The sequence below is a fragment of the Agelaius tricolor genome, unplaced genomic scaffold, assembly GCF_023055355.1.
Source record: "Agelaius tricolor isolate 1412-34295 unplaced genomic scaffold, bAgeTri1.0.p SCAF_4, whole genome shotgun sequence".
Lineage (NCBI taxonomy): Eukaryota > Metazoa > Chordata > Aves > Passeriformes > Icteridae > Agelaius > Agelaius tricolor.
In genome coordinates this window covers 55,543,984-55,570,057 of record NW_027269264.1, presented here as the reverse complement: position 1 = coordinate 55,570,057, position 26,074 = coordinate 55,543,984, and the positions used below count along the sequence as shown (strand labels likewise).

General features: G+C 41.1%; 1 protein-coding gene across 4 annotated transcripts in view; it reads left to right on the top strand.

Moving 5' to 3' along the window:
- Positions 1 to 26,074, top strand: part of EPG5 (ectopic P-granules 5 autophagy tethering factor) — a 54,946-nt gene that overhangs the window by 6,242 nt on the left and 22,630 nt on the right. For 2 of the 4 annotated variants that reach the window (XM_071425802.1, XM_071425800.1), the window contains exons 3-24: positions 518 to 761; positions 1,648 to 1,784; positions 2,361 to 2,468; positions 3,436 to 3,509; positions 5,199 to 5,307; positions 5,621 to 5,735; positions 6,236 to 6,386; positions 7,285 to 7,440; positions 7,794 to 7,951; positions 11,386 to 11,540; positions 12,099 to 12,239; positions 12,445 to 12,609; positions 13,760 to 13,879; positions 15,679 to 15,938; positions 17,772 to 17,912; positions 18,304 to 18,448; positions 19,261 to 19,458; positions 20,199 to 20,309; positions 21,201 to 21,320; positions 22,733 to 22,899; positions 23,091 to 23,315; positions 25,215 to 25,338. In XM_071425802.1, coding sequence (XP_071281903.1) covers positions 518 to 761; positions 1,648 to 1,784; positions 2,361 to 2,468; positions 3,436 to 3,509; positions 5,199 to 5,307; positions 5,621 to 5,735; positions 6,236 to 6,386; positions 7,285 to 7,440; positions 7,794 to 7,951; positions 11,386 to 11,540; positions 12,099 to 12,239; positions 12,445 to 12,609; positions 13,760 to 13,879; positions 15,679 to 15,938; positions 17,772 to 17,912; positions 18,304 to 18,448; positions 19,261 to 19,458; positions 20,199 to 20,309; positions 21,201 to 21,320; positions 22,733 to 22,899; positions 23,091 to 23,315; positions 25,215 to 25,338 — 3,324 coding nt within the window. Of the gene's footprint in view, positions 1 to 517; positions 762 to 1,647; positions 1,785 to 2,360; positions 2,469 to 3,435; positions 3,510 to 5,198; positions 5,308 to 5,620; positions 5,736 to 6,235; positions 6,387 to 7,284; positions 7,441 to 7,793; positions 7,952 to 11,385; positions 11,541 to 12,098; positions 12,240 to 12,444; positions 12,610 to 13,756; positions 13,880 to 15,678; positions 15,939 to 17,771; positions 17,913 to 18,303; positions 18,449 to 19,260; positions 19,459 to 20,198; positions 20,310 to 21,200; positions 21,321 to 22,732; positions 22,900 to 23,090; positions 23,316 to 25,214; positions 25,339 to 26,074 lie in introns of all 4 variants that reach the window. The other 2 variants (XM_071425801.1, XM_071425799.1) reach the window with 1 other exon arrangement.

Genomic DNA, 26,074 nt, shown 5'->3' with positions numbered 1-26,074 from the left:
TATTGTATTTTTCTTGTGCTGAAGAAGTAGAGATGAGGCAGAGGAAAACATTTTGAACATGCAGTAGGAAATTGCTGCAAATTATTAGTCTTGGGAGTTTGGGAAATATTTATCTCGTTCCAGTGAATGTTTTAGCTTTAAAATAGCAGGTCCAAATATATATGGAGATCTGTAAAATAAGAAGCAGGTGCACTCACTGGGAGTGAGGCACCTGGTTTTGTTCACATTCTCTCAGTGCTGCAGGCAAGTAACTTCTGGCTGTTTCCAAACCTGAGTTACTGAGGGTTCATGAAATATTTTTTTCTTCAGAAATCAAGGATATGAACCTCCAGTGGTTAGTACCTCTCAAAAGCACATAGGACATTGCCAAATATTTGTCTTTTCCATTTATGAAATGTCCCCTTTTATGAAAGCCTTGAAATCTGTTTAAGAGAGGGTTATATCGTGATCGATTTCAGTTAGGCTGATCCAGCAAAATGTCAGAGCTACTGACATGGAATATTTGTTCTCTTTTCAGGGTGTGTGTGCAGATCAGTGCAAGGTGACAGGCCACCACCGCTACCAGACGGTGGAGCTGAACGAGAGCGTGCTGGGGGAGCTGAAGAAACTCTTGGAGGGCAAAGCAGAGCACGTGCACCAGACCCTGGCACTGCACTCCTACACCTCGGTGCTGTCCCGCTTGCAGGTGGAGTCTTACGTTTACAGGCTGCTCAGCAGCTCGTCCCTGCTGAGATCCGTGGCCCTGCAGCAGCAGGAACAAGGTGTGTTTGCTGGTCTGGGCTGCTCCCAGTCCTGGTCAGGGTGCCAGCACCTTGTGTGGCTGGAGTTTTGGGCTCTTGTGGTGAAATTTGTGTACTGGAGTGTTTCTCCTCTATTAGAAAAAACTGTTGGTCTTCTGTAGGGAATCAGTGAAACTTTTTTCTCAGAGGAAAATGCCCAGTTGTCTTGACTTTATCACCTGGGCAGTAAAAGCTGAATGTAGAAGTGACTTCTGCTGTCTGAGCTGCAGACTGACACCGATTACTGCACTGAAACACTGTGTGGATGGACACCTAAATTCCCAATATTTTGTTGTCCAAGGCAATATCTGATACAGTTCTTTTTCCCAATTCTAAAATGAGCTGGATATTTTTCCTTCTTTACTTCCTCTTGGAAGGTCTTTTGAAATCTTAAATTCTTAAATTAAATAATTCTTAAATTAAATAATTCTTAAATTAAATAATATTTAGAACTATCTTTTTGCTTTTCATCCTGAGTGTTTTGTTTAAGCTTGTGCCAATATAATCTTTTAGCTAAAGTATTTCTCCTCCTCCTGCCTGAGATACTTTTCTTTCTTATTGCTCCTCCTTTTGCACTCAACCTCTCAGATAGTTTATGTGCATGGTAAATGGTGGTTCTTAAAAAGCTGACGTTGAGGGAAGGCCTTTTGTGAGAGTAACCACCGTATATTCTTCTTATAATTAGTGTCCAGAGCTTAATTACAAGATTAAACAAAGTGCTCTTAAGTATTCTCTTCTGACAGATTTACTGTTGAAATGTCTTGCTGTCTGCTCTCATACAGAGAGCAGTTTTATGTCAAGCCCCAAACCCATTTTTCATGCTGCTACTTCTTGTCAAAGCTTCATTAATTCTGTTTTTAATTTACAGTTTCAAAGCAGTCAGAAAATCTCTCTTCAGACTTGAGCCACTTGAAGGAATGTATCAGTGTCCTTTTCAGCTTCACTCGCAGGGTTATTGAAGATCCTCAGTTTCACAGTGACCTTCTCATGTGGCTGCAGAGACTGGTGAGGGAGTAGACATGGTTATATCTGATCCAGCACACAGGATGAATTCAGGAATAATTTCTGGAAGTGTTACTGTTTTGCTTCCTGTCTCATGGGCAATGTTTTTTTTTTTGGTGGGGTTTGTTCTATTTGTGGAACAGAATCTCTTAGCAGATCTTTAGAATTGATTCCTTTGTCTGAAAAAATCAAGTATCATTAGTGAGGATTGGCACCTGAGCAGCCAATACTACTCACAGTGAACTTAGTAATACTCATTGTGCTTTTACTTATTTTGAAATTAGAGCTGTTCCGACTTGCCATGTTGGAGAAACCTTTGTTCTTGCCAATTTCTAAATAAATTAGATTTTAATGTAGTTGCAGAAAAAATAGTTACTTTATGCCAAAAAAAATTGGTTTGTGGCAAGGCAAGGCAATAAGGCAAGCAAACAGATTTTAAATATTGTTCTCTTGTAATATGCTCTGAAAATTCAGGTGTGTTAGAAAGGGTGAGAAATGAACAGTATTCCTCTAGTTAGCAGCACTGTAAGGAAATGAACTTCAGAGTTATTTAGTTGATTTCAATACACTTCCCTCTAGGTGTCTGTGCTGCAGAGAATTGGCTGTCCAGGTGACCATCTCTTCCTCTTCAACCACATCCTTCGGTGTCCAGCTGGCATCAGCGAGTGGGCTTGTCCATTCATCCAGGTGTGAATGTTTAATTCTTTACTGCCAGCAGGTTGGAGTGGGAGTGGCCTGGGTAGGGGAGGAGAGTGTCTTGTGCCTGCTTAATCCCTCATGACTGCCTTTCCAGATGTGTGGAATCATGGTGGCAGTGAGGGGTTTGTCAGGGAATACGTTAGGCCAGCCGTGTTCAGGTTGACAGGGGAACACACTTAACTCTTGACTGGAGAGATTCCATGGAAGGGAGTCAAGGCCTTATGCACCAGGTCTTGGGAGTGTTCTCCAAAAAGTAGAAGGCATATTTAGACTTGAAGCAGCAGCTGTATAGAAAAAGTGAGATTGGAGTCAGCTCTGTGCTGTGTAAGGGATCAGGAGGAACAGATATTTTAATATCCTATACGTTGAAGTGGGACTGCTTTCCCTGGAAAGTTCAGGGACAAAGGGTTCACTTTGTCTTGTCAGATGGATTGTGGATATCCAAAGGCACCAGGGTGTTTTTCAAAGAACATATTTGCTCTTCTAAGAGGAGGAAAACATTGGAAATCTAGTCACAGGAAAATTACACTAACAGGAAAGGAAAACAATGCAATAGAAGTATAGAATAGAAAAGATTAGCTTGGGAAAGACCCTTAATATCATTGAATCAAATTAACCTAATGTGGTAGGATTTTATCTTCCCTTGTGCTCAGTGTCTGAATTACCCCTGGTGCCCAGACCTACATGTGGCACAAGAGAGAGATTGTCTTTTTTTTTGTGCAGTTTTTGATCTGGGTTTTTCCTCTCCCACCCCTCCTTTAGTTTTTTTAAGTAATTCTTTTGGACAAGTCACAATATTTTGCCATGGCAATACTTTGTCTAGGGTGTGGGTGCTGTCTTTTATGGATTATTCTAAGGCTTAACAAAAAGCTAATGAGAAATGTGGATTTCTCTGCTGAGAATAATTTCCCCTTTGCTTATTTACATTTACTTAGATTTTTGCATTTAATTTCAGATCAAAGTCTTGGGTAACCCATCGGGTGTCTTTCATTTCATGCAATCTCTTGCCTTGCTTATGTCTCCTGTCAAGTAAGTATGAACATGATTTTATAAATATGTTCTGATTATTTAAGAATAGAAAACACAGCATACAATCTACTTGTAAAACTCTGAAAGTTCATTGCAGGCAAAGTCATAAAAGTGGGCACAAATAGATTCACAGTTTAATTCAAGCTCTTTTTACTCATTCATCTTAAAATTCAGCCTTGGCAGCACCTCCTTGTGCTGTACACAGTATGATGCAGCTTTCTTTCAGCTGTGAAATAGCTCATGACAAACCCACACATTTTGTTACTGTGGCTTCTGAAATCTCTCTTGCTTTGCACCATGGCCTGTTTTCTATACTGTCTCTGCAACAGAATCCCCCGAGTAAAGGTGTTGAGATGGTGTACACACTGATTGGATGTGTTGATATATTTTTCATCCTTTAAAAAAAAATGTAAAAAAAAATCTAGTAGGAATGTGGTGCTTGGAGAAGGTAGTTAATGAAATCAGTCACGAGCGAAAGCAGTTATGTTCTCCAGATAAAATACATCACTTGCCTCTCCCTCTGCCCAAATCTTGAGGTCAAAGAGTCAAACTGCTGGTATTTAGGGTTGTCACTGTGATCTTGATAGCTTGGATTTGAGTTAAGTGGGAGTCTTGTTATTGAAAACTGTTACTTTAAAGGGTATCATTTTTACATTTAATTTCTAGAACTGCCTGGGAAAACCAGTGTATCCTGAGGGAAGGTGTGTTGCCAGTGCCTTTTGGTACTTGTGTTTGGAACAAGGGCCAACTTAATGTGTCTGGGGTACTGCTCTAAATGCTGATACCAGAACTCAGAGCCTCCACAGGGTCTGCTCTTACTGGTAAAAGAGCTGAGGCTTATCAGTTACAGCTCCTGCATGTCAGGAACCAGGTTATCCCAGAGTCATTTACAATCACAGGATTGTTTAGGCTGGAAAACACCTTTAAGGTTGTTGAGTCCAAGCCTTAACCCAGAGCCACTGTGTCCACTGCTGAACCATGTGTCCTCTGGTGCCACATCCACAGGCCTTCTGAACACTTCCAGAGATGTTGACTCCTCCACTGCCCTAAACAGTCTGTTGCAGTGCCTGACCAAGTTTCCATGAGAAAATTTTCCCTAATATCTAATCCAAACCTCCTTTAGTGCCACTTGAAGCTCTTTATGGTCCTGTCATTTGTAACTGGGGAGCAGAGTTTGATCCCCCATAGCTGTCCCCAGGGGAACACTGCACTCCTGTCTGGAGCTGTGCAGAGCCACAAGGGCCCCCCTGAGCCTCCTTTGCTCCAGGCTCAGCCCCTGCCCAGCTCCCTCAGCCTCTCCTGGGACTCCAGCCCCTTCCCAGCTCCGTTCCCTGCCCTGGACACGCTCCAGCCCCTCAGGGTCTCTCTTGTCCTGAGGGCCCAGAGCTGTCCCCAGCACTGGAGGTGCCTCAGCAGGGCCGGCACAGGGACAGGCCCTGCCCTGGGGCTGTGTCACAGCCTGGCTGGGACAGCCCAGGGGCCATTGCCCACCTGGGCACCCTGGGCTCGTGTCCAGCCCCTGGCACCAGCACCCCCAGGGCCTTCTCTGCCAGGCATCTTTCTGCTTTGCTTGCTAATTTCTTCCTCTTGCATCTGGATTTTTTAATATCTTCCCTTAACGGAAAGGTTATTAAATTCAGAATTTTTACTTTTCTAATTTTTTACACTGGATTTTTCACTTTAAACCAGAAATCGCGTGGACTTCATGTGCCATATGAAACCAAGTGAAAGGAAAAGTTCCTCTTCTTCTGGGAAGGAATCTGGGAACTGGACTCTGGTAGATGAAGGAGGAGAAGAGGTACAGCAGATGACTTCTTTTGTTTCTCTTTGTTTTGTCCTTTATGCTTTTGTTCAAGCTCATTGATCTTTGTGAAATGGGTGAAGCAAATCTGACTTGTTAAGTTAAAAAGCATGGTTTGAATTTGCTTCTATTTTAGTCTCATTTTATCTCTGTGGTATAACTGTAGAGTGGAGCTTCCAGTAGTGAGTATTAGCAGAGAGAATTCAAATATTTCAGTTACTCCTAACAAAACTGTAATTAGTACAATAGTGAATCCCTTTACTACTGGTTTTACTGTAGAGACACTGAAAATACCTGTATTTATCTATAGGATGAGGATCCTGAAACAAGCTGGATTCTGCTCTTGGAAGATGACTTGATTGCTCTGTTGTCACAGTTCCCATTTCACGAGCTCTTTCAGCAGTTTCTTGGGTTTACCTCTGAAGGTAAATCAGTTGCTAGATGGTTATTCTTCATTTTGTTTATGCTAATTATATTAATGACTGCCACTGCCAAGAGTGCTACTGTACTATGAAACTCTCTGAGAAAAATAATAATGAACCTGTGCAGCAGCTTGCAGCCTAAAGGGATGAGCTGGAAGTATATGCCATGTGTATGGGATAAATAAAAACCTCATAGCAACATACAAAACATTAGAGTCTGTTCCCTTAGTTTGGGTTTGGCTGTCAGTTACCTTCCAAAAGTGCTTTCAGAGCTATTTTTCCCCCCTCACATTTTAGTTGTAATTGCTTGCCAGAGATCTTACTACCTGCATGCTTTATATGCACTTTCGTACTTAGCAGGTTTTTATTGTTCATTTCATAAACAAAGCATGCATTCCAGTTCAAAATATTGTGAATTGTTGCTTTGAGTGCTTGTTAAGTTACTTAAAAATCCAGAATTCACACTCTTTTTTTTGACACTTATTTTTGTGTCTCTATCTTAGGTGCTTATTTTCCTGAAAAAACATCTCCCCAGAAGATGATGAAGATTTTTGCCTTTGCAAACTCCTTAGTGGAACTTCTGTCTGTGGGATTAGAAACATTTAACAGAGCACGGTACCGACAGTTTGTGAAGAGAATTGGTCAGCTCATCAAGTAAGAGATTTTTTTTTTCTCTGTGGTGTGATTGAATCTATTTTATACATACATTAGATATTCAGAGCTGCTAAAAAATCCCAGAACTGACCATCAAACAACCAAAAAAATCCAAACCCCACCCAAACGATTCTCAGGGGGGTTTTGCTCTGACATTTGGTCAGTTCAGTGTTAGCCAGTCTGGGAATCTGAAATGGGGAATTGCAAAATCTAAATGCTGTGGGTACAGAGGAGCCAGGTGAGGTGTGGGACATCAGGCTGACTTCCATTAGTGATGTTGTTAGGCTTGTCTTGGGTACTCACTGAAACCTAACTAACAGGAATTCCTTGATTTTCCCCTCCCTATAACCAATGGTAATGCTTTATTTCTGTTGTTACCTAGAATTCTTTTGGGGTTTTTAGTTTGCTCCCTGCAAATTGTCCTATTGTTGCAGTAAGTAAATGTATTTGAAGCCTAAATGCTGCTCTTTATTTTTAAATCTCTGGCATTTACTCTACATGGCTTCTATGAGTGTGTTCTCAAGGGGGAATACAGTCAATTCAGAAACAAAATCCTTCTTTTTTTTTGTGTTATGGAGGCAGTAGCTTTCTCAGTGTAATTATGCCCCTATGAGCTTTCTGCCATTTCATCCTGTACAGTTACCTTCAGGCTCCAAAGGTCACACACCAACTAATTTGTTGTAACAGAATATTGTGCCTTTTGAGCTTGCAAAACCAAGGAAAGAGAACACAGAAATTTGACTGATACAATTTATATAGAAACCTCTGGAACCCAGAATGCAAAATGTTGGACACGTCTCTCGTGGCTAGACTCTAATCTGGTTGCCCTTGTCTGTGTTTTCCTGTGATGGTGACATACTTAATGATCCTTCTTTGGCTTGTTTGCTCTGCTGTGTAGGATGACACTGTGTCATGTGAGTGACCACTGGGCCCAGTATGTTAGTGGCAATAAACAATATGGATCTGTAGAACACCCCTACTCTGTGGAAAAATTGCAGCTGGAGTTTGATGAGCTGTTTTTTAGAGCTGTTCTACACGTTCTGAAGGCAAAAAGGTGGGTAATCTCTTCACTGGCTTAGTTTTGGAGGAGTTGAATGCTTGAAACTGTGATTTGGAGTAACTTTAAATATTTAATGGTTTAAACAAGACTGAAATAAGTAGGATTTTTCAGTGCATTGATAGCATCAAGGTGGGGAGGAATTAGGCCATGAATTGTAGCAACTGACAGAAGCTCTGAAATCTTGGTAAGTTCACAGTGAGGTTGGCTCAGAATCTGAGGTGCTAACACATATCCTCACATTCCTAATTGTGTTACATAGCAGAGGTGTGGGCCAGAGATGTCTCCTTTCCAAATGCTGGGATTTATCAGGGTGGAACTGTTCCTAAGTGCCTCTTCAAATCCAACAGGTTGGGAGTCTGGCTGTTCATGTCTGAGATGCCTTATGGAACCTTGTCCAGCAGCATGCTTTGGAGGCTCTTCTTTGTCATGCACTGTGCTGAGAACGAGCACCTGGAGCAGCTCTGCTCTACTCTTCAACCTGCTGACTACAAGCAGAGACTCAAAGGTAAAATTCCCCCACACAGAACCAATTCTAATCCATTCAGCTGCTGCTGCATCAGCTGTGGGTTTAACTCTTTGCAGGTTGCTTTGTTAAATGCACCCTTGGCAGCATGACTGGTCCATTGGCTGCTGAAATGTCTTGCGCAGGTTTTCCAGTACCTGTTTGCCCAAATTGTCATTTAACAGCAACTGATAGATTTCCTGTCCTGGTTTTCTCTGTGGCTGCCTCAGAGCTGCAAGAGTGACATGACCTCTTGTGTATTTTTATATGACTTCCCGTCTTGACCTTCAACAGTATTTGGAGAGTGAGGCTCAAATCCTAAAGTACAGACTTCTGTATCAGTTAGGGTTGGTGTGGCAAATTTTTGAATTTGTTTTTTGGTTTTTTTTTTTGGTTTTTGGTGACTGATTGACTGTTGAGCTGCTGGTAGTTTTAGAGTCCTCCTTTTTTGCTAATTTTGGCTTTAGTAACTCACATTGTGGGAGACTGATTATCATTCCCACCTATGTTTCCTTTATCTCAAGCCTTCTTTTCATGCATTTCTTGTCCTCGGTGGCACTTTATTTTTATTTCCTCTTGACTTTTGTCCCATGTTGATCTCCACAGTGAACGTGGTGTCTTCAGCATTAGCAGAACTATTTAGAGGCCAGCTGGAATGCTAGTTTCCCTCTGCTGCTGCATTCATGGATAATATTTCAGGTCTTGATTGACAGGGGGCCAGGTAAACAAACAGTTTACTGCTCCCTACTTTACAGCTTCTTTGCTGTCTTCAGGGAGAGCAGATCTCATTTTTGTCAGTTTTACTTCTCAGCTGGCTGGTATCCCAGGTAGCTCTTACCCCATCCCATGTACCCAGTCTTGGTGGAGAAGCAGGAGAAAATGGTGATTCTGAGAGGTTACTGAGTGTCTTGACTCTGTGCAATCTCAGGTAGCATTTAAGGCGATTTACACAGAAAGGGAGAGAGATACCAAGATTGTAGTTGTGTAGCACTTGATGAGGTGCTGATCTGATAAACACTTGCCAGGCAAAATAACTGTTACACTGTGTCAGTAGAACATCTTTATTTTTGGTTTTGCTAGAAAATTTTGACTGCATCTGTTATGGGTTGCAGTAACAAACACAGATTTAAAAAAAAAATCTTTTTCAGGCATTGTTTTGCTTCTAGCTAACTTTTATGTTTCAAAGTCCCTGGAATGCTGATTCAGGATTTCTTTATCCTCTTCATCCTCCTCAGTGAGTTCTGTCAGCATAATACTGTTTTCCACCAGTGTCTAGACCTAGACAGGGAATATCAGCAGTTTTTCCAGTGAAATCCATCTAATCTTCTGAAATATTTTATTTCAACGGACACTTAAAAAATTAATGCTTAATTTCCTGTAATTTGTACCCTGGAAGATCATGACATTAATATATTTTTGGGAGATAACCTTTCTTAGTGATTTCCTCTCCCAAATTAAGCATGAGAAAAGGTTGGTGAACCTGCAGATGGAAGCAAGCCTTGGTAATTGATGGAAGCTTTAGGCATCAAGTCCATAGGAGTGGGAGTAATGCATTTTTGGGATTACCTAAAAACAGAGGCCAGACAAAATTAAGGCAATAAAAAGCAGTTATATTTATTGAAGGGTCTTCAGGTACATTTTGGGCAATCAGAGCCCCCCCCAGGGGCTGCACCCATTATATGGACAATGAGTCATGGGTTTTCATACTTTTATAAGTTTGCATATTGGGGGTTAATCTTCCAATTGCAGCTTCAGGTAATGAAGGCATTTACCACAAGTTTGCTCTCCCCCAATTCACTTTTGTTTACATTTCTCAGGGTCTGAGGTAGTAAGGCTGATTCCCATAATCCCTTGATTCCCAGGCCTAGAGAGGAATTGTTTTTTCTGATGAAAATGGGAAAGCAGTAGCTAACTATATATGGAGTTTAGGGTTATACGATAAAGAATTGCAGGATTACAAATATATGAAAAATATAAAAGCTAAAATCCTAAGGCATCAGGAGCATGGTTGCTATTCTAGTGAGTAGCATCCCTGCCCATGGCAGGGATTTTAATCTAGGTAATATTTAATATCCCTTTAATCCAAGGATACTATGATTTTATTTGTGGTCACAGTTTCCTTGCTGCCAGTAACAAGGTTTGAGAAGTTTGGTTTTTAGGGCGTCCTGAACTTGAGTTGTAGTGTGATTAGAGGAAAGGAATAGGGTCAAGTACCAAGTTGATGGTGAAGATGTTACTTCTCCACTATGAGAAGACAGGATTTAGGGGGAGTATCTCTGCTTCCCTTAGACCTTGTCCCCATCTTCAGTCCCAGACCATGGCTTGGTGTGGGTTTGAGGTCAGTGTGGAGCCCACAGCTCAGCCCTTCTCCTTCCTCACTGTCACCCTGCTGTGCCTTTAGATACAATAATGATGTGGTCATTTTTAATGTCCTTCTGCATCATGTTAAAAAAAACCAAACCCTGAAGGGGAAACAAGAGTTGTCTGTAACTTCTGCATTAAGGATAAAGCATAGCATTAGGAAATGGAGGTGAGTAGAGAAGGCCACCCCTGTTTGCCTGCTGTATCTATCAGCAGTGTGGTTTCTCCTACTGTTTGGAAGAAACTGTTTTCTTGAAATTGCACAATGCTCTAGCATGCTGTTCCATGAGCTGTTTTGCCTGTACAGGCCTGACCTTCTCAGCTTGGAGTACAGTTGCAAAATTCTTGAAAGCCCTTAAAATAGAATGTAACCTAAGTGCAAGTGTTTGATCACAAGCACGCTGAGCACATGCGTGTCCAGGTTAGGTAGCTGAGTGCACAATGGATGCTTTTTCTGTATATTCAGCTTCTGTGATAAAATCACTGTAAACAGTGTTTGTTGGCATGTTGTGGTTCACAGAAGGCAGGCAGTTCACTCTCCAAAACTTTTTACAGCTTAAATGATGTTTCCAGTGCTTGTTTTGCTGCACAGACTCTATTTAAGGTTGTTTGGAAGAAATAAAAAAAAACCCACTTTAAAGCACTGTACAGATATCTTTGTATCATTACCTTCCTGTTGTCCCACACCCTGAGAAATGGAATGTTTTTTTGCTTTTAGCAATATCTCTTTTGATTTTAAAGAGGAAACTTGCCTTGAATTTCAGTGAAAAGAGTATCTTAGCCTTCCTGCTTGTGCAGATTCAGTTCTCTGTTTTTAGAGATAGATTCCAAACAAGTGCATCCAGTGTTTTTTCTTGTATTGTATTTGGGAAGCTCAGACTGGCCTTTCTTTGTAGCTCTTGGGTGTAATCAAGACCTGGGACTAGATACTTGCAGAATTTTATTTGTAATTGGCATGGAATGGTCTCCACAGATCATTTCTCTGGGATTTTCAGTGAATAACTATATAAATGCTGCTGCTGTGTGTCCTATTGCACTTATATCATGTTTCTTTCACTTCACTTTTTTTTCCCTAGATCCAGAGCACCTTGCACAGTTTGAAAAGTATCTCCAGTCAATGAACTGCTCAGAAGAAATTTGTCTGCTCACCACATTTGCTCAGATGGCACAAACCAAACGGGCTGACGTTGATGAGGATTTTATCAAAATTGTTGTTTTGGAGATATATGAGGTGAGTAACGTTACTGGTCCATTCAGGAAAAGAATGAAAATGCTCTTTTTATTTGTAACAGTGGAAGGTGTGAAGCTCTCACGGCTTCTGTAGTTTGTTCTTCCATGGAATTAAAAAAGTGCTACTAGTTCAAAAAGCAGTGAATGAAAATTGCCTGAAGTACTTGTTTTTTCTGGGAACAAGAATGGCTTTTCTGTAAGCGAAGCCAGAATGAAACAAATAAATAAAAAATACATCTATTTTGTTTCATTTTTCTCTTGCAGGCCTAACTTGTAGCTCTGGAATTCCTTATGTGGTGTTTTTTTCCTTTGTTTTTGGTGGGATTTTTTTTTTTTTTAGTGCCTGTGGCTGTTGTTCCTGTGTTTAGTTGGACATTATTTTGGCAGTGTGACACAGAACTTTCCTGGTCTTTTAGGGCAATCAGTTTCACTTTCCATATGGGCATTTATCAGCTTTGTACGCGATGCCCAAGAGCAATTTATTTTCCAAAAGACATTTTATTTCCACGTTAGTGGAGGTCAGCCAGAGGCAATAACTTCTCCCTGCTCATCTTCTCAGGTGTCCTATGTTAGTCTTTCCACAAGGGAGACGTTTTCCAAGGTTGGTCGGGAGCTCTTGGGAGCCATTGCCAGCATCCACACACAGATTATTTCTGTTCTGCTGGATCGGATTAGAGAGACCATTGAGAAGGTGGGGATGGTAAGTGCTGATATCTATAATTTAAATAATTTAAATCAGACATGCAGTTAAACCTAGAGGCCATACCAGGTTGTTATGATTGGATGTGTTAAAGAGCTCTCTGTGGGGTTTTTGGTCATACCCCCCTTTCAGATAGCAGGGCACAGTGCTGATTATTGTTGTGTGCTGAGTAGTGATTTGCACTTTTTGCTCTCTTTCCTCAAAGGTTTCTTTATATCTGTTCAAAGAACTGCCCCTGTACCTGTGGAAGCCTTCTTCATCTGAGATAGCCCTGATCCGCGACTGGTTGTTAAATTACAGCCTGACAGCAGTGGAGAATAAACTGGCTTGCATTATCTTGGAAGGGCTGAACTGGGGACTTGGTGAGCATGTAGGTATTGAGAACAGGAGCCTTGAACCTTCTCACCTTTTCAGAACAAAAGTTTAACTCAGCTTGGGAGTAGAGCAGAATTTGAAAACAGTTAATTGCATGCTTTTTATATTATGGCTGTACATCTAATGGCACAAAATGGGAATGTTATAATAATTTTACAACACTGCCTGCTGACAGGACAATTTTTTATGAATCACATGATTAAAAAGCTTTTAGCATTTTAAAAAGCAATGCTTTTTAAAAGCAAATGCTTTTAGCAGAAATAGATGTTGAGGAATCAAAAATGTTGAGGAAACTGGTGTGACTGTAGTTCACATGTTGGTATCTAGGTATGTTTTTCACTGTGCAAGAAAAGTAATGGTTGAAATGAGACATTTCAAAACTCTGAGCATCGTCTAAATGATGGGGAATTATTCCATAATATTGGGTTGCTCCAGGAGCTCCATGAGTTCAGGATATAATTGAGAGTGAATGCTATTTCAGAGAAAAACAGAAATAGATTGGGGCAATAATGTTGCCTGTGTTCAGTGATTTAGTTCAGCATTGCATTCTGTGCATTTGGTAATGCTGAACTCTTCTCTTTGCCATGCTGATGGTTGTACATCACTGTTGACTCACTTTTTTCTCCCTCTTTCTTGTAGACATGTAAATAAAAATGAATGTTAGGGAAAATTAACAGAATTCTTTGCTGTGCAATAGCAGTGCCATTTCTGTACCCTTTGATGTGGGGAAAAATGATTCTTTAGTGTGGCAAATTGATAGAGGAATTGCTGTGTTTTCATACAAAAAACATGGTGATGGGATTTGGTTTTGTTTGTGCAAGAGTTGAACTGTTTGTATTATCTAATTTAAAATGGCATCTGTGGATTTTTGGATTAATTATCATACGTTCATAAAATGCACATGGAAAGTCAATATTATGATGCCTTTTAAAAAAATAATCTAGTTCTTGGGCTTTGTATTGCCCAGTGTGAGCCTGGTACTCTTAATATTGAGCTGAAATTTTTCACTGGGGAAGATTTTTGCCTTGATATTGCAATAATCAATTTGAACAGCCAGAAAACTTATTTCTCTGTGATGCAGCTGTACAGTTGTAGAGACCTCTTAAATGACTCAAGGTTTTGTGTTCTGACACTGTTTTTAGCAGAATACTCTTCACCTGGATCCAGCTGTCCATTCTGAAGTTGCATTGATGGTTCTGGAAGCGTATCAGAAATATCTCTCCCAAAAACCATATGCTGGGCTGCTTTCTGAAAGCATAAAACAGGTATCCCTTCTTCTTATTTAAATGCAATAACTTATGGATGGCTGTAAATGGGAAAAGCTTCAGGGCAAGACCTTGTTTTCACTTTTTTTCCCCTTCTTTTTAAAGCTGTTCTTTGTCCAACTACAATTTCGTTACGTACCAACACTCGGTGTTGTCTGCACCCACAGAACTATTTGAAAATTCTGTAAGGTTTCTGTTGAGCCTCTGTGTGAGAATCACAGAATGATAGAATGGTTTGGATAGAAGGGACCTTAAAGATCATCCAGTCCCACCGCCTGTCATGGGCATGGGCACCTTCCACTGTCCCAGGTTACTCCAAGCCATGTCCAGCCTGGCCTTTGGCACTTGCAGGGATCCAAGGGCAGCCACAGCTGCTCTGGGCACCCTGTGCCAGGGCCTGCCCACCCTCACAGAAAGAATTTCTTCCTAGTATCTGATCTAAATCTACTCTCTCTCAGTTTGAAGCCATTCCCTCTTGTCCTCTCACTCCATGCTCTTAATAATCTCTCTCCGCCTTTCTTGAAACACATTTTAATTTTGACCCACTTGCAGGTTTGTGAATAGTCATGAACTGCTCCTCCTTTACTCGTGCAGAGGTAGACAGTACTTGCTGTAAAACAGAAAGGCTATTTTTCATTACTGGTGAGCATAAGAGAACTCACTCCAGCTCTTGTCTTATTTGAAGACTCAAGTGTTAATCCCTTTTGGAGCTTTTCAGCAGTGGGCAATGTTATGTGACCTGAACACACCACAGACATGTACTAAATTGATTTTATAGCACACTGGATTCAGGAGGGGATAGCTCCAAGTTACAGAATGCAAATGGAAGGATAGAACGATCAAAGTTAAAAAATCCCTGTGTTGGATATTTAGTCCAAGAGGTTTTGGGATGGGCTTTGTCTTCTCAGTATTTTTTGTACAGTGTTTTCTCCTCCTCTGTATTTTCCTCCCCAGCTTTTTCTTCCCACACTCTGAATGTTCTTTGTTGTCTCTGCTCTGTTCTGACTTGCTCCTTTGCACTTACCCATGGTTTGTTGTCTTGTGCCAACCAGATGAATTCTCTTTTTTAAGCCAGTGTCAGCCCTAGTTGCCACTTGTGCTGGTGAATCTGTCCTGACTTGCTTGAGCCTATAACTAGAATTTGAGAGAAAATAGTGCTTAGGTTCTTGTACCCCTATTCAGAGAGGATGAAATATCTGCATTGCCCTCCAGCTCTGCAATTTACACTGTTCTGTCAGAACATGTACATATATTTTTCTCCAGAGATTTATAATTCCTTGTGATCTAGACATGGTCTCTGTGACAGTGGGCTCATGCACATGTGATTCTGCCTGTCCATATACAGGTTTTTTTCTGAGGAGAGCCTGCCAGGTTTTAGGCCTTTTGTTGACAGATAATACTTTTGTATAGATTTTTCTGTTTCCTTTCACTAGCAGTCTTAAATGTTTTAAACATTATTGAAGGTTGTGTCTGGATTTTTTTTTCCCAGTATTAAAATTTAATTCAAGGTCAGTATATAGCTTGGGAAAATTTAAGCAGACAGTGTAAGCTGATAGCCTTTACTTAAAGGGATGGGGGAAGGAGAGGGAGGTAGAAATTGAGGCCATAGGAAGAGAGTGGTTAGATAAACTACATGGTATGTCTAAAAAATAATTGTTGTTGGTCTGATGCTAGGGGGTTTGGGTTGGAAGGGACCCCAAAGATCACCCAGTTCCCCTTCCATGGACCAAGTCCCATTCCAGTGCCACGCGTGCTGTGTCATGGCTGTGCTTCCCCTCATTCCTGCTGCTCTGTTCCAGGTCTCCTACCTGGCCAGCATCGTTCGCTACGGGGAAACCCCAGAGACCTCCTTCAATCAGTGGGCCTGGAGTTTGGTTCTGAGGCTGAAGCTGCACAGGAACGACCGTGGGGTGCAGCAGAGTGGGCTGGCTGTCCCCGTGTGCGACGGCGCGCTGGACACGGCCGAGTCGGTCACGCTGCACCCCCTGCTCAAGGCTGTCAAGGCAAACGTCCCCATCGGCTGCTACCTGGCACTGGCAATGACCACCCTGGGACACAGGTGAGGCTTTTTGGGTGTTTGCCTCGGGTGGGTGGCCCCAAGGACTGAGCAGCCTCCCTGATGCTGAGCTGAGGGTTGTTAACGGCTTTCTGCCTGTTTAAAAAGGAAAGGGCTTGTGATGCAAGGCATCGAGCAGCTTGTCATCTCTCTTAGGAGGAGCTGAGCCTGGGCAGTCTGAAGAAGACCAAAAGGAGATCTCATTAATACTGATAAATATCTCAAAGGCAGGTGTCCAGAGAATGGTGCTGGACTCTTTTCAGCAAGCAATGGGCACAACTAAAACACAAGCAGTTTCACTTTAGCATGGGGAAGAACGTATGTATGCTGAGGATAGCAGAGCCCTGGAACAGCTGCCCAGGGAGGTCATGGATTCTCCCTCTCTGGGGACATTCCAAACCCACTTGGATTTGTTCCTTTGTCTGCTCTGGGTGACCCTGCCTTGGAGGGGTTTGGACTGGATGATCTTGAGGTGTTTTCCAACCCCATCTTCCCGTGATTCTGTGATTGTAGTTTAACAGAATCCCAGAATCGTTTAGGTTGGGAAAGACCTCCAAGGTCATCGAGTCCAACCTTTGACCAATCCCCACCTTGTCACCCAACCCAGAGCACTGAGTGCCACGTCATTCCTTGGACACCTTCAGGGCTGGGGAGTCCAACAGCTCCCTGGACAGTGCTTAATAATCCTTTTTTTGTGAAGAAATTATTCTTGAATTCTTTCAAACAACCTGCTATTTCCTTTATTTTGCTAATAGTACTTTTTTTGCCTTCTGCACTTTAGGTTTCAGTCATAAGAAATAATACTGAAACTGGGGCTTAACAGTAATTTCTCTGAACCACACTTACTGAAAGGGTTGCTCTAGAGGTAATTTCTTTTATTGGGGTAGAACTGCATTCAGAAAATAGTGAGGAGAAAAAACCCACTCACTCTGGGAATGGTGAATAAAAAGCATTATAAGAGCATTGAGCCTCTTAGCCCTGACTGTGTTCCAGCACAGTCTTTTCCAGTGCTTCTAGCTGGTTTGTAAGCTGGTAAGGCTTTTGGATGTAATCAAGTGTTCTTGTTTGACATACAGTGCCACACAAAATCTTATCAGTTCTCTGATACTCTGATACACCAGAACTCTTCCCTGAGTCTGTGATCCCTTTGGTTATGTGCTGTGCTATTCAAGATTTCCACTAACTTGTTTTCAATGTATAATATTATGTTTCTCTTTTAAGGAAAAATTACCTGGCCTTTTTTCTCCTTCCCCAAGGAAGGAGAAGAATCATTGCTTCATAATCTTATCATTGTTTCACAATAAGATTATGCCATAGATACTCCAAAGCACTGGGGTAGTTTGAGATTGATATTAAGGTTATTTTGGGTTGAGAGTGGAAATTTTTCCAGAACTTTGAGCATGAAATAAAAAACCAAAGAACCTCTTTAGTCTGTTCCCCTGCACCTTCTCTGTTTGGCCTTTGGCTCTTTTCCCTGGAGAGGGAGGTGAATTGTCCAAGTTGGGCAAGAAGAGTGAGTTTAAAGTGATAGAAACTTGCATCTCTAGTGATTTTTGGAAGATGGGACACTGATCCCCAGAAAGGGATTTGTGAAGGAAGGAGATGCTTAGTAAATATTTGAGAGGGAAATACTTGGCAAATCTGTCAGCTATTGAATGACTCTTATAGCTGACAAAAAGACCTCTGTATTTAGCTATTTAGATTTTCAAAGATAAAGTGTAAAGTTATGAATATATTTGCATCTCAGTTAGTAAAAACTAAATCAACACCTTGTCTCCCTTTCTGCTGATAGTGAATGTGTTTTTCTTAATTTTTTTTTGTTTTGTTTTCTGACAGCATCGAGAAATTCTGTGCTGAAGGGATCCCTCTTTTGGGTGTGCTAGTCCAGTCTAGACATCTGAGAACAGTAGTCCATGTGCTGGATAAAATTTTACCCTTGTTTTACTCTTGCCAGTATTACCTCCTGAAGAATGAACAGTAAGCATTATATGTTCATAATATGTTAATTTTAAAATTTTATACATTTGTTTACCTAGTTTATTCATAGTTGCAGTAAAATAATCATCTGGTTTAGACACCTGACAGTCTCCCAGACAAATCCTGAGTAAGATTTGGGTGTTGATGTAGATCAAGAACTGGTATTTATTTCTGATGAGCTGCCTTGAATTACAGGCTGGTGTGAAATGTTCATACTGTGCCCAGTGTATGGCTGAACTGGGGCAGTTAAATCTGCATTGTGGTTGTGAATCAAAACCTTTCTGTACATGTCTCACTGGTGCTGTTGAGCTGATTTTAAATTCTCTAGAAGTAGGCTTTCTATTTAATATGGAGTAAGAGGTACTTCAATTTCATTTGTTTACATTCCTAGGTTTTTATCTTATGTGGAACTGTTCCTTCATCTGGACAGTGGAGTCCCTCAAGGGGTGACCCAGCAGGTTACCCATAAAGTGACACAGCACTTGACAGGAGTGAACTATGGAGAAAATGTTAAGCTGCTCAGTAGTATGATACAGGTAAGAAGATTATTTAAAAAAGAAAGGGGCGAGAGAGTGTTTAAAACCAAGCTTATTTGACTGAGTTAGTGTTAAAGGTTAGAAAGGATACTGAACCTAGCAGCTCAGTCACAGAGTACCCTATATCAGGCATTGGTAGTTGGGTTTGGTTTCTTGAAATGCTCCTGCTTAAACTTGCCTAAATCTGGCAATGCATGTGACACTAACAGCAATATTTACCTTTCAGACTTCTTGGAAAATTCATTTTCCCACACCAGGTCAAAACTGTTTAAAAAAGGAAATGTAAAATGCAGCACTCCTTTCTTGTCTGTGTTATTTGAGGAATGCAGCAGAGATATTAATGTTTGCAAGTTCTGCTTTTTACCATTAATTTAGGGCTCTGGAATGGAAAAATGTTCTTGAACTAGGGAGCAGTAGTGTTTTTTTTAAATACAGAGTGGTCAAAACCCAGGGCCCTCTAACATTAGAGAGGGATAGTGGAAACAGACTTAGTCTGGGAAGGCCTTTTGCAGGAGCAGCAGCCTGAACTTTGGGAATAGGTGCTGTTTATGCCTGCAGGTGTCCTGCTTAAGGCTTCTGTGTCTGTTTTTGCTGAATGCACAAGATCCTTTGCTCTCCAGAATCTTCAGAATCTGCAGAAGTTTGGAGGCTGAAGGTGACAAAGCTGTCCTTACTTGGGTATAGAGAGTGTTGTTGTAAATGATTTAAGGATAGCCCCACAGCCTCAAGCAAGTCGAACAGTCCTCCAGTAAATTCTAAAGCTTTACTCAAAGCTGCGATCCACTGACCGATTTTACCCTTTAATTTGTCAGACTCACATTTTCCTAAGTGACCATCCGAATGGAGTGGGGCCAGCTGCAGTCCTGGAGTTCTGGGTGCAGGTCCTCACCAGCCAGCAGCTGTGGCACAGGGACCGGGCCACGCTCTGCCTGCTGGATGACTTGTGCAAAGCTGCTTTCCAGTACAGCCAGGAGGACTGCGTGCAAAAGCTGCTTTACCAGCAGCACAAGGTAAATAGACAGCTGTGGTGTTTCAGTGTGGCTCTTGGGTAAATGGTCAGCTCATCTGTTGCACAGTCGGATTTTGATGGGAATGAATTTTCCCGAAGTGCAGCAAGAGCGACTGTGAAGTCCTAGGGTGGTTTGGGTTGGGAGGGTCCTTTACAGCCCATCAAGTTCCACTCCTGCCTTGGGCAGGGGCACCTTCCACAATCCCAGATTGCTCTAAGCCCTGTCCAAACTGTTCTTAGGACTTCCAGGGATGAGGCAGCCACAGCTTCTCTGAGCAGCCAGTCATGATGATGAGTGATGAATGGAGTTATCTGATTTTTTTTCTGAGTTGCTCAAAAAATTTTTTTTCTGAGTGGGTCAAGATTAATGAAATGTCAGATATTTTAATAATAATGATAATAATTACTACTAAAACCAGTTTGGAACAGAGTTTTTGTTTCATATGAGTTCTGTTGTTGTTTGTCTTCTTTGCATTTCAAATCTTTGATGGAATGTTTATGACTAAAATGGAGCTCCCTCTCCTGAAAAAGCCAGACACAGTTACTGCAACAGGATTTTTTCACTGAAATAGAAAAAAGGCATTTTTCCAAGCAGGCATTTCAGTGGTGCCTGGCTGAGCTGAGGTTAGAAAGTAGCAACAGGAGGTGGAAAGGAACCTGGATAAAAATTGAGTGATCCACCTGTAGCTTCTAAATCACCTGGTCATGAAAAAAACCCAAATGTTTTCTGTTTCTGTGCAGAATGCTTTGGGCTATCACTGTGACAAGGGAATGCTGTCTTCACTGGTCAGCTGGATTGTGGCAGGCAATGTCACACCATCCTTTGTGGAGGGCAATGCTAACTCCTCTCAGGTGAGTGCCATGATGGTGCTTTGTGGTGGGAAAAGTAGCAGACTGGTCTAGGGTTTATTGTGGGGTGTTTTTTAATCTCTGGTTTTTTGCCTTTTTTTTTGTTGTTGTTGTTTTTTGTTTTGCTGTTTTTTTTTTGTGGGTTTTTTTGTGGTTTTTTTTTTGTGTGTGTGGGGTTTTTTTTCCTTTTTGGCTTTTTTTTTTTTTTTTTTTTTTTTTCCTGTTTTTTCTCTTGGTCACTTTTTCTTCCTGCCCCAGAGTTTTCTTGTGATAAAATCCCAGTTTAGCCTAAGAGAGTGCTGTGGGTTTATTGCACTAAAAGGAACATGGATGTTTTGCTCAGGGAGAGTTGGTTTAATCTGCGTCCAAGAATTCATATAATAGGATTTATTAGTTAAATTTTCTAGTAATCTACTGTTGTTCTTGATCTGTTTAACAAGACAAAATCTGTAAAGCCTGACTTTTCTTTCAGATCAGTCTTTATCTGATAAATATTTTGAATTCGAGTTACTTTCTCTCTGCTTAAGTGATCTCCTTATTCAAGCAAAAAGGAAAAAAAAAACAAAACCTCACAGTACCCCAGACAGAGATGTGTAGTGCAGGTGGAAGAGGGGAGATCTTATTTTACTGAGTTTGAGAAGGTTGTTTCCTCCAGAGTTCCCTGGGTGATTCTGTCAGTTTTGTCTACCTTTCTCCTTCTTTCCCAAAATTGTACAAAGGGGAAGTTTGAATTTAAGGATAAAGAAGTTTTGTTGTTGAGATGTGATAGTGCCTTTTGCAGCTCTGCAATGAGAATCCATCAAACACTTACTCCTCTTAAGAAATCATCAAGCTTCCTGATCCTGCCCCCTGCCATTTTGTTAACAATATTTCTGTCATTTCTGTGTTGTGCAGGTCTGGTTTGCATGGACAGTGTTAAATATGGAATCAATATTTGAAGAAGATTCACAGCTTCGCAGAGTTGTGGAGGGGGAGCTGGTTATCAACGCTTTAACTCCTGATCAAGCTTTGAAGGTGAGAGAACTGGTCATCTCTTGTCATTAAAATTAGAGAGAACTGATGGAGAAAAGCGTTCCCTTGTATAATTTAGTTTTTCTCTTATGGACTGCTTCCTTACCAGGATAAATGTATAAATAATGCTTTACTTGGCTGTGCAGGAGAAAATACACTGCAGGGAAATTTTCATTGACATTTTGAGTGTATTTGAGTTCTTTTGCATTTAAAAGCTTCAATGAAAATACCTGATTTTACTATATCAATATTTACAGAAAACTAATTAGTGCTTTTGCATAATTTTCTGGATCACTTAATGCCTCACAACCTTCAGTGGATTTATTCTATACCCCTGATATGGGGAGTGCTTATTTTTCAGGTGGGAAAATGTGTCTGTATTTCAAACAGATGATTTCTCAGATGACCTGAATTGGTGCAGAAGACTGGCCTTTGTTTTTCTCTGCTTTCTGAATTATTTTCCAAGGCTTTCAAAACTATTTAGGTCTCTCCTTTAACAAGGCACTTCATGAGCTGCACTTCAGGCTACATTGCAGCCTTTTCCAGCTTCTTTGCCCAAATTCAGTTAGAAATTCTGGAGAGAAGCAAGTGGAAACCAAAGTTGTCCATTCTCAAAGTGTAACTTTTGGCCCACCCTTCATCTCAGCAGTTTCAGTGAGTTTCAGTAAAGGAAGTGGCCCTGTAAAAATAGGTTTGCTTGGCCTGTGACAAGTACCTGTCTTGCATCCTTGGAGCTGCTCTGGAGAGCATTTGTTCTTTGGCTTGCATGTCTTGATTTAGCTGGAAAACAAAAAGATTGTGGGCAGTGTGTGGAAAAGAGGTTTGGTGTAGGGGATGAGGAAATGCCAGGGTCTGCTCCCAGTCTTGGGAACTCAGAAAAGCCTCCCATTCAGGCACAGTCCAGAGGAGCTTGGAGTGAGACTGTTTAATGATTTAGTGTTTCTTTGGTGTTGCTAAGATGGGATGCTGCTACTCATAGTTTGCTTTGTTTTTGTTCTGCTTTTGCTTCTGTGTTCCTTCTTCACATTAGTTATACTGTGAATTTTGAATTTTCACTAGAGCTGTATTAAATGTAATCTGGAAAAAGCTAAAACTAGCATGCTGGAGATCTAAACCAGGGACATCTACTTCTGTGAGGAAGAACAGTAATTAACTGTAATTAACACCAGGACCCATATGTTTTCCTTGTGTCAGAGCCATCACACTGGGGTTTTGTAAGCATCAGAGGTGTAGGTCTGCTCTCCAGCATAACTGTGAGATGGGCAGCTCATCCTTCAAGGCCTGTAACAAATTGTGACTGCTTCCAGAGTTTTCTCCTCTGTAATTACCAAGTGTTCACACTGTGTTAATCTGCTCAGTTAACCTGTTACAGCACTTTACAGCACCACACTTGTGTGGAAATGTTGTTTCTGCAGAAAGCCCAGACCCAGCTGAAGCTGCCCATCGTCCCTTCCCTCCAGAGGCTCATGATTTACCGCTGGGCTCACCAGGCCCTTGCTACCCCTGCAGATCACCCTCTCATGCCACTGGTCTGGCAGAAATTCTTCCTCCTGTACCTTCACCGACCAGGACCACAGTATGGGTGAGTCTGACCTGCTCCAGCAGATTATCAAGCACTAATTAAGTGCACAGCAAGCAAGAGTCAGTGCATTACACTGACTGCTCCCGAAAGCAGTGGGTGCCAGCAGATTCTCTGGTGAGCCAATTTATCTGCAGAGATGCTGATTTGACATTTGCAACAAGACTTAGTAATGCTTTTTTGTTCATTTTTAGATTACCTGTAGATGGCTGTATTGGAAGACGCTTTTTTCAGAGTGCAGCTCATGTTAACTTGCTAAATGAGATGAAGCAGCGGCTGACAGAGGTGGCAGACTTCCACCATGCTGCCAGTAAAGCACTGAGAGTGGAGAGTCCTGAGGGCAGTGACAGGTCACCAGAGAAGGCCAGCTGCTCACCTGATTACCTGACTTCACCTGAGCTGCATAAGGAACTTGTCAGGTAAAAAAAAAAAAAAAAACCAAACAAAAAACCTGCCAAAGTTTCATGTTAATCAGTGCAACTGCCTGAGTAACTGCCACAACACAGCTGTGATTGTGGTTGTGTGAGGAATGAAGGGATGTGACCTTAGATGTAATGCAGGCACTTACTAAAAGCATAAAATCATAGAACATTCAGATTTGAAAAAGCCTTTCAAGGTCATCAAGTCCAGCACTTAACCCAGGCCTGCCAAGGCCAGCACTAACCCATGTCCCCAAGTGCATAGTTGGGCTCAAATCCATTCCTCTGTTTGCATAACTTGTTTAGTTTGAGAGGGGGATGGTTTTACTACTAAAAATCAAACATTGTTGATGGTTTGTCACTCCCTTTAGGGGAATAGCTTTGCTTTTTAATGAATGGTAGCCCCATGCTGGCAAAATATTTGTTGTTTAGGCATATCTGCCACTCATATGTACTTACTGTATTACCAGCTATAAATGTAAAATGCTAGTTGGTGTGTATATATGTCTGTGACATATATACACCATGACAGACCAGAGCCTGAATTTATGTCTGAGTAAGATAACTTCATCAGTGTTTTCATAATTTACTGTCGTCTTAAGCACATAGTTCAAGCAGTTTGCTTGGTTAGTGACCTAAAGGTTAGCTCTGCCAAGTGTGTTCTGTCTCACCCGAAAAGTGGTAAATCTGCTCACCAAAACCTCACCACAGGACTCACTTTTTGTCTTGGAGTAGGCTAAGAAGGGAGACACAGCCACTCACTGCTACTCAGCTGGTGAATTCCCACTTTTGTGAGGGATAGTAGCTCCTAAGAGATATCTATACCACATGTACTCTAAACCTGAGAAAGTATGTGACTATTGCTAGGAAATGGTTGAAAGGATTATTTGAAATAATTGAAAAGAGTTCCTTGCTCAAGGGCCCTGGATGTGTGGAATCAGAGCTTCTGCTCAGTGCTCCCCTCAGCAGTCAGTAGGTACTGTACAAACAAACGAGGGAGATCATAAATCCCACTTGATTGTCTGTGAAAAATAATCCAGAGATGGTCGCAGGGTGAACTTGATTAATATTTGCAGTCTTTGATTTCAAATAAGTTTCCTGCTCCAGCAGAAAACCAGAGTACTCTACGCCCAAATAAATCTTATACTCAGGAAGTTTAATGACCTGTCTGGTTTCCTAGACAGGAGGGAAATTATTGGTAGGGTTTATAGTGGCTGATTCTTGGAGCTGGTCTACTTCCATTTTTTCACCAGTGACACTGATGAAGGAAGCAGGAGTTTGCTGGTGATATTTAATACCACAGTGTGAAGATTTAATGGCATTCTAGTGCTTCCTTGTCAGGAAGGCTTGGGTAGTGTGACTGTGAAAATGGTAGCAGTTGGTGGAATGATGTCAGCTGAAAAAAATGTGTATTTATGTTAAAGTTTTAACAAAGGAGGAAATGAGAATGAGCTAGTCATGAATTTCTGAAACAAATTAAAAGATGTGACTTAACTCAGGCATGACTTTTTGGAGCAGGCACTGCAGAGAGGTTCTGGGGTGAGGAACCAAACTTGCTCATGTGTAGTCTGTTTATTTTCTTGGTCTTCCGACTGGGATTATGGTGATACTTTCTGACCTAAGAGATTATTCCAGTCCTGGGTCTTATGCTAGTTTGCATAAATGTTTTCCTTTTCAGTATTTGTCCTCTAACTCTTTGTTACTGTCCTTCATATTTTTTTAAGTACCTCCTTTCCACTGTGGGTCTTTAACTTGGCAGTAAACAAGTGAAAATGCACCTGAAACATCTTTTTTTGACCATGCCACCTTGCAGCATTATTTGTTGCCCTAATTCCAACTGCAGAACAATCAAATTCACGCTGATATTTTTTTCCTTTTTTTCTTTTTTTTTTTCCTCAGGCTTTGTAATGTTTTAATTTTGTGGTTGGAAGAAGAGAGTTTCCAGAAAGGAGATACATACATTCCCTCTTTACCAAAGCAGTATGATGCACATAGACTTGCTAAAGTCATGCAGAATCAACAGGTGGGTTGCTAATAACACTGAAAATCTGATATCTAAAGTCCACTTGCTAAAATGAGTCTTTGAAATCAGTGAGAGAGTTCTGTTACTGGTCTTCGATGCACATACAGCATGTATGATACCTTCATAGCTCTAACCTTTTGTTCTAAAATCCTATGCTATCCCAAACTGCCTTCCTTTATGTTTGAAAGAGGACTCAGATGTGGATTCCTTGCATATCTGTCATTTCTTGCAATACAATCCTTTTTCTGTACTGCTCTGTAATTCTTTTTATGTTCTGTATTAGTGTTAGAGGATTATTTAAGTTGCAGCTTTAAATAATTAAATACTGGAACCCAAAACCTGCTTGTGTTGGTAGTCTGTAAAATGTCAGGTTCAACTATAAGTTAGTGAGTGTGAATTATTCTATTCTTCAATTATTCTATTAATTCTATATAATATTATTCTATTCTTCAAGCCTAAAGACTTATTTTGGAAGGGGATTTCCTTATACTTGCTTTGTTTCACTCCTCCAGTGTATGTGACTACTGGAAACGCAGCCTGCTTTAGCCTGGCTGCAGTTAATCATGCCATGATGTTTTAGACTATCTTGGTCTCTTGTATTCCCTTTTTAGGAGCAGATTTTTAATAATCTGTCTTTCCCTTTGTCTCTTATGTGTTAGAAATGATGCCATGTGTCAAGTTTAATCTCTAAATGTCACAAATGCTTTTCAGTAGATCTCTATGTATGTAATAAAAA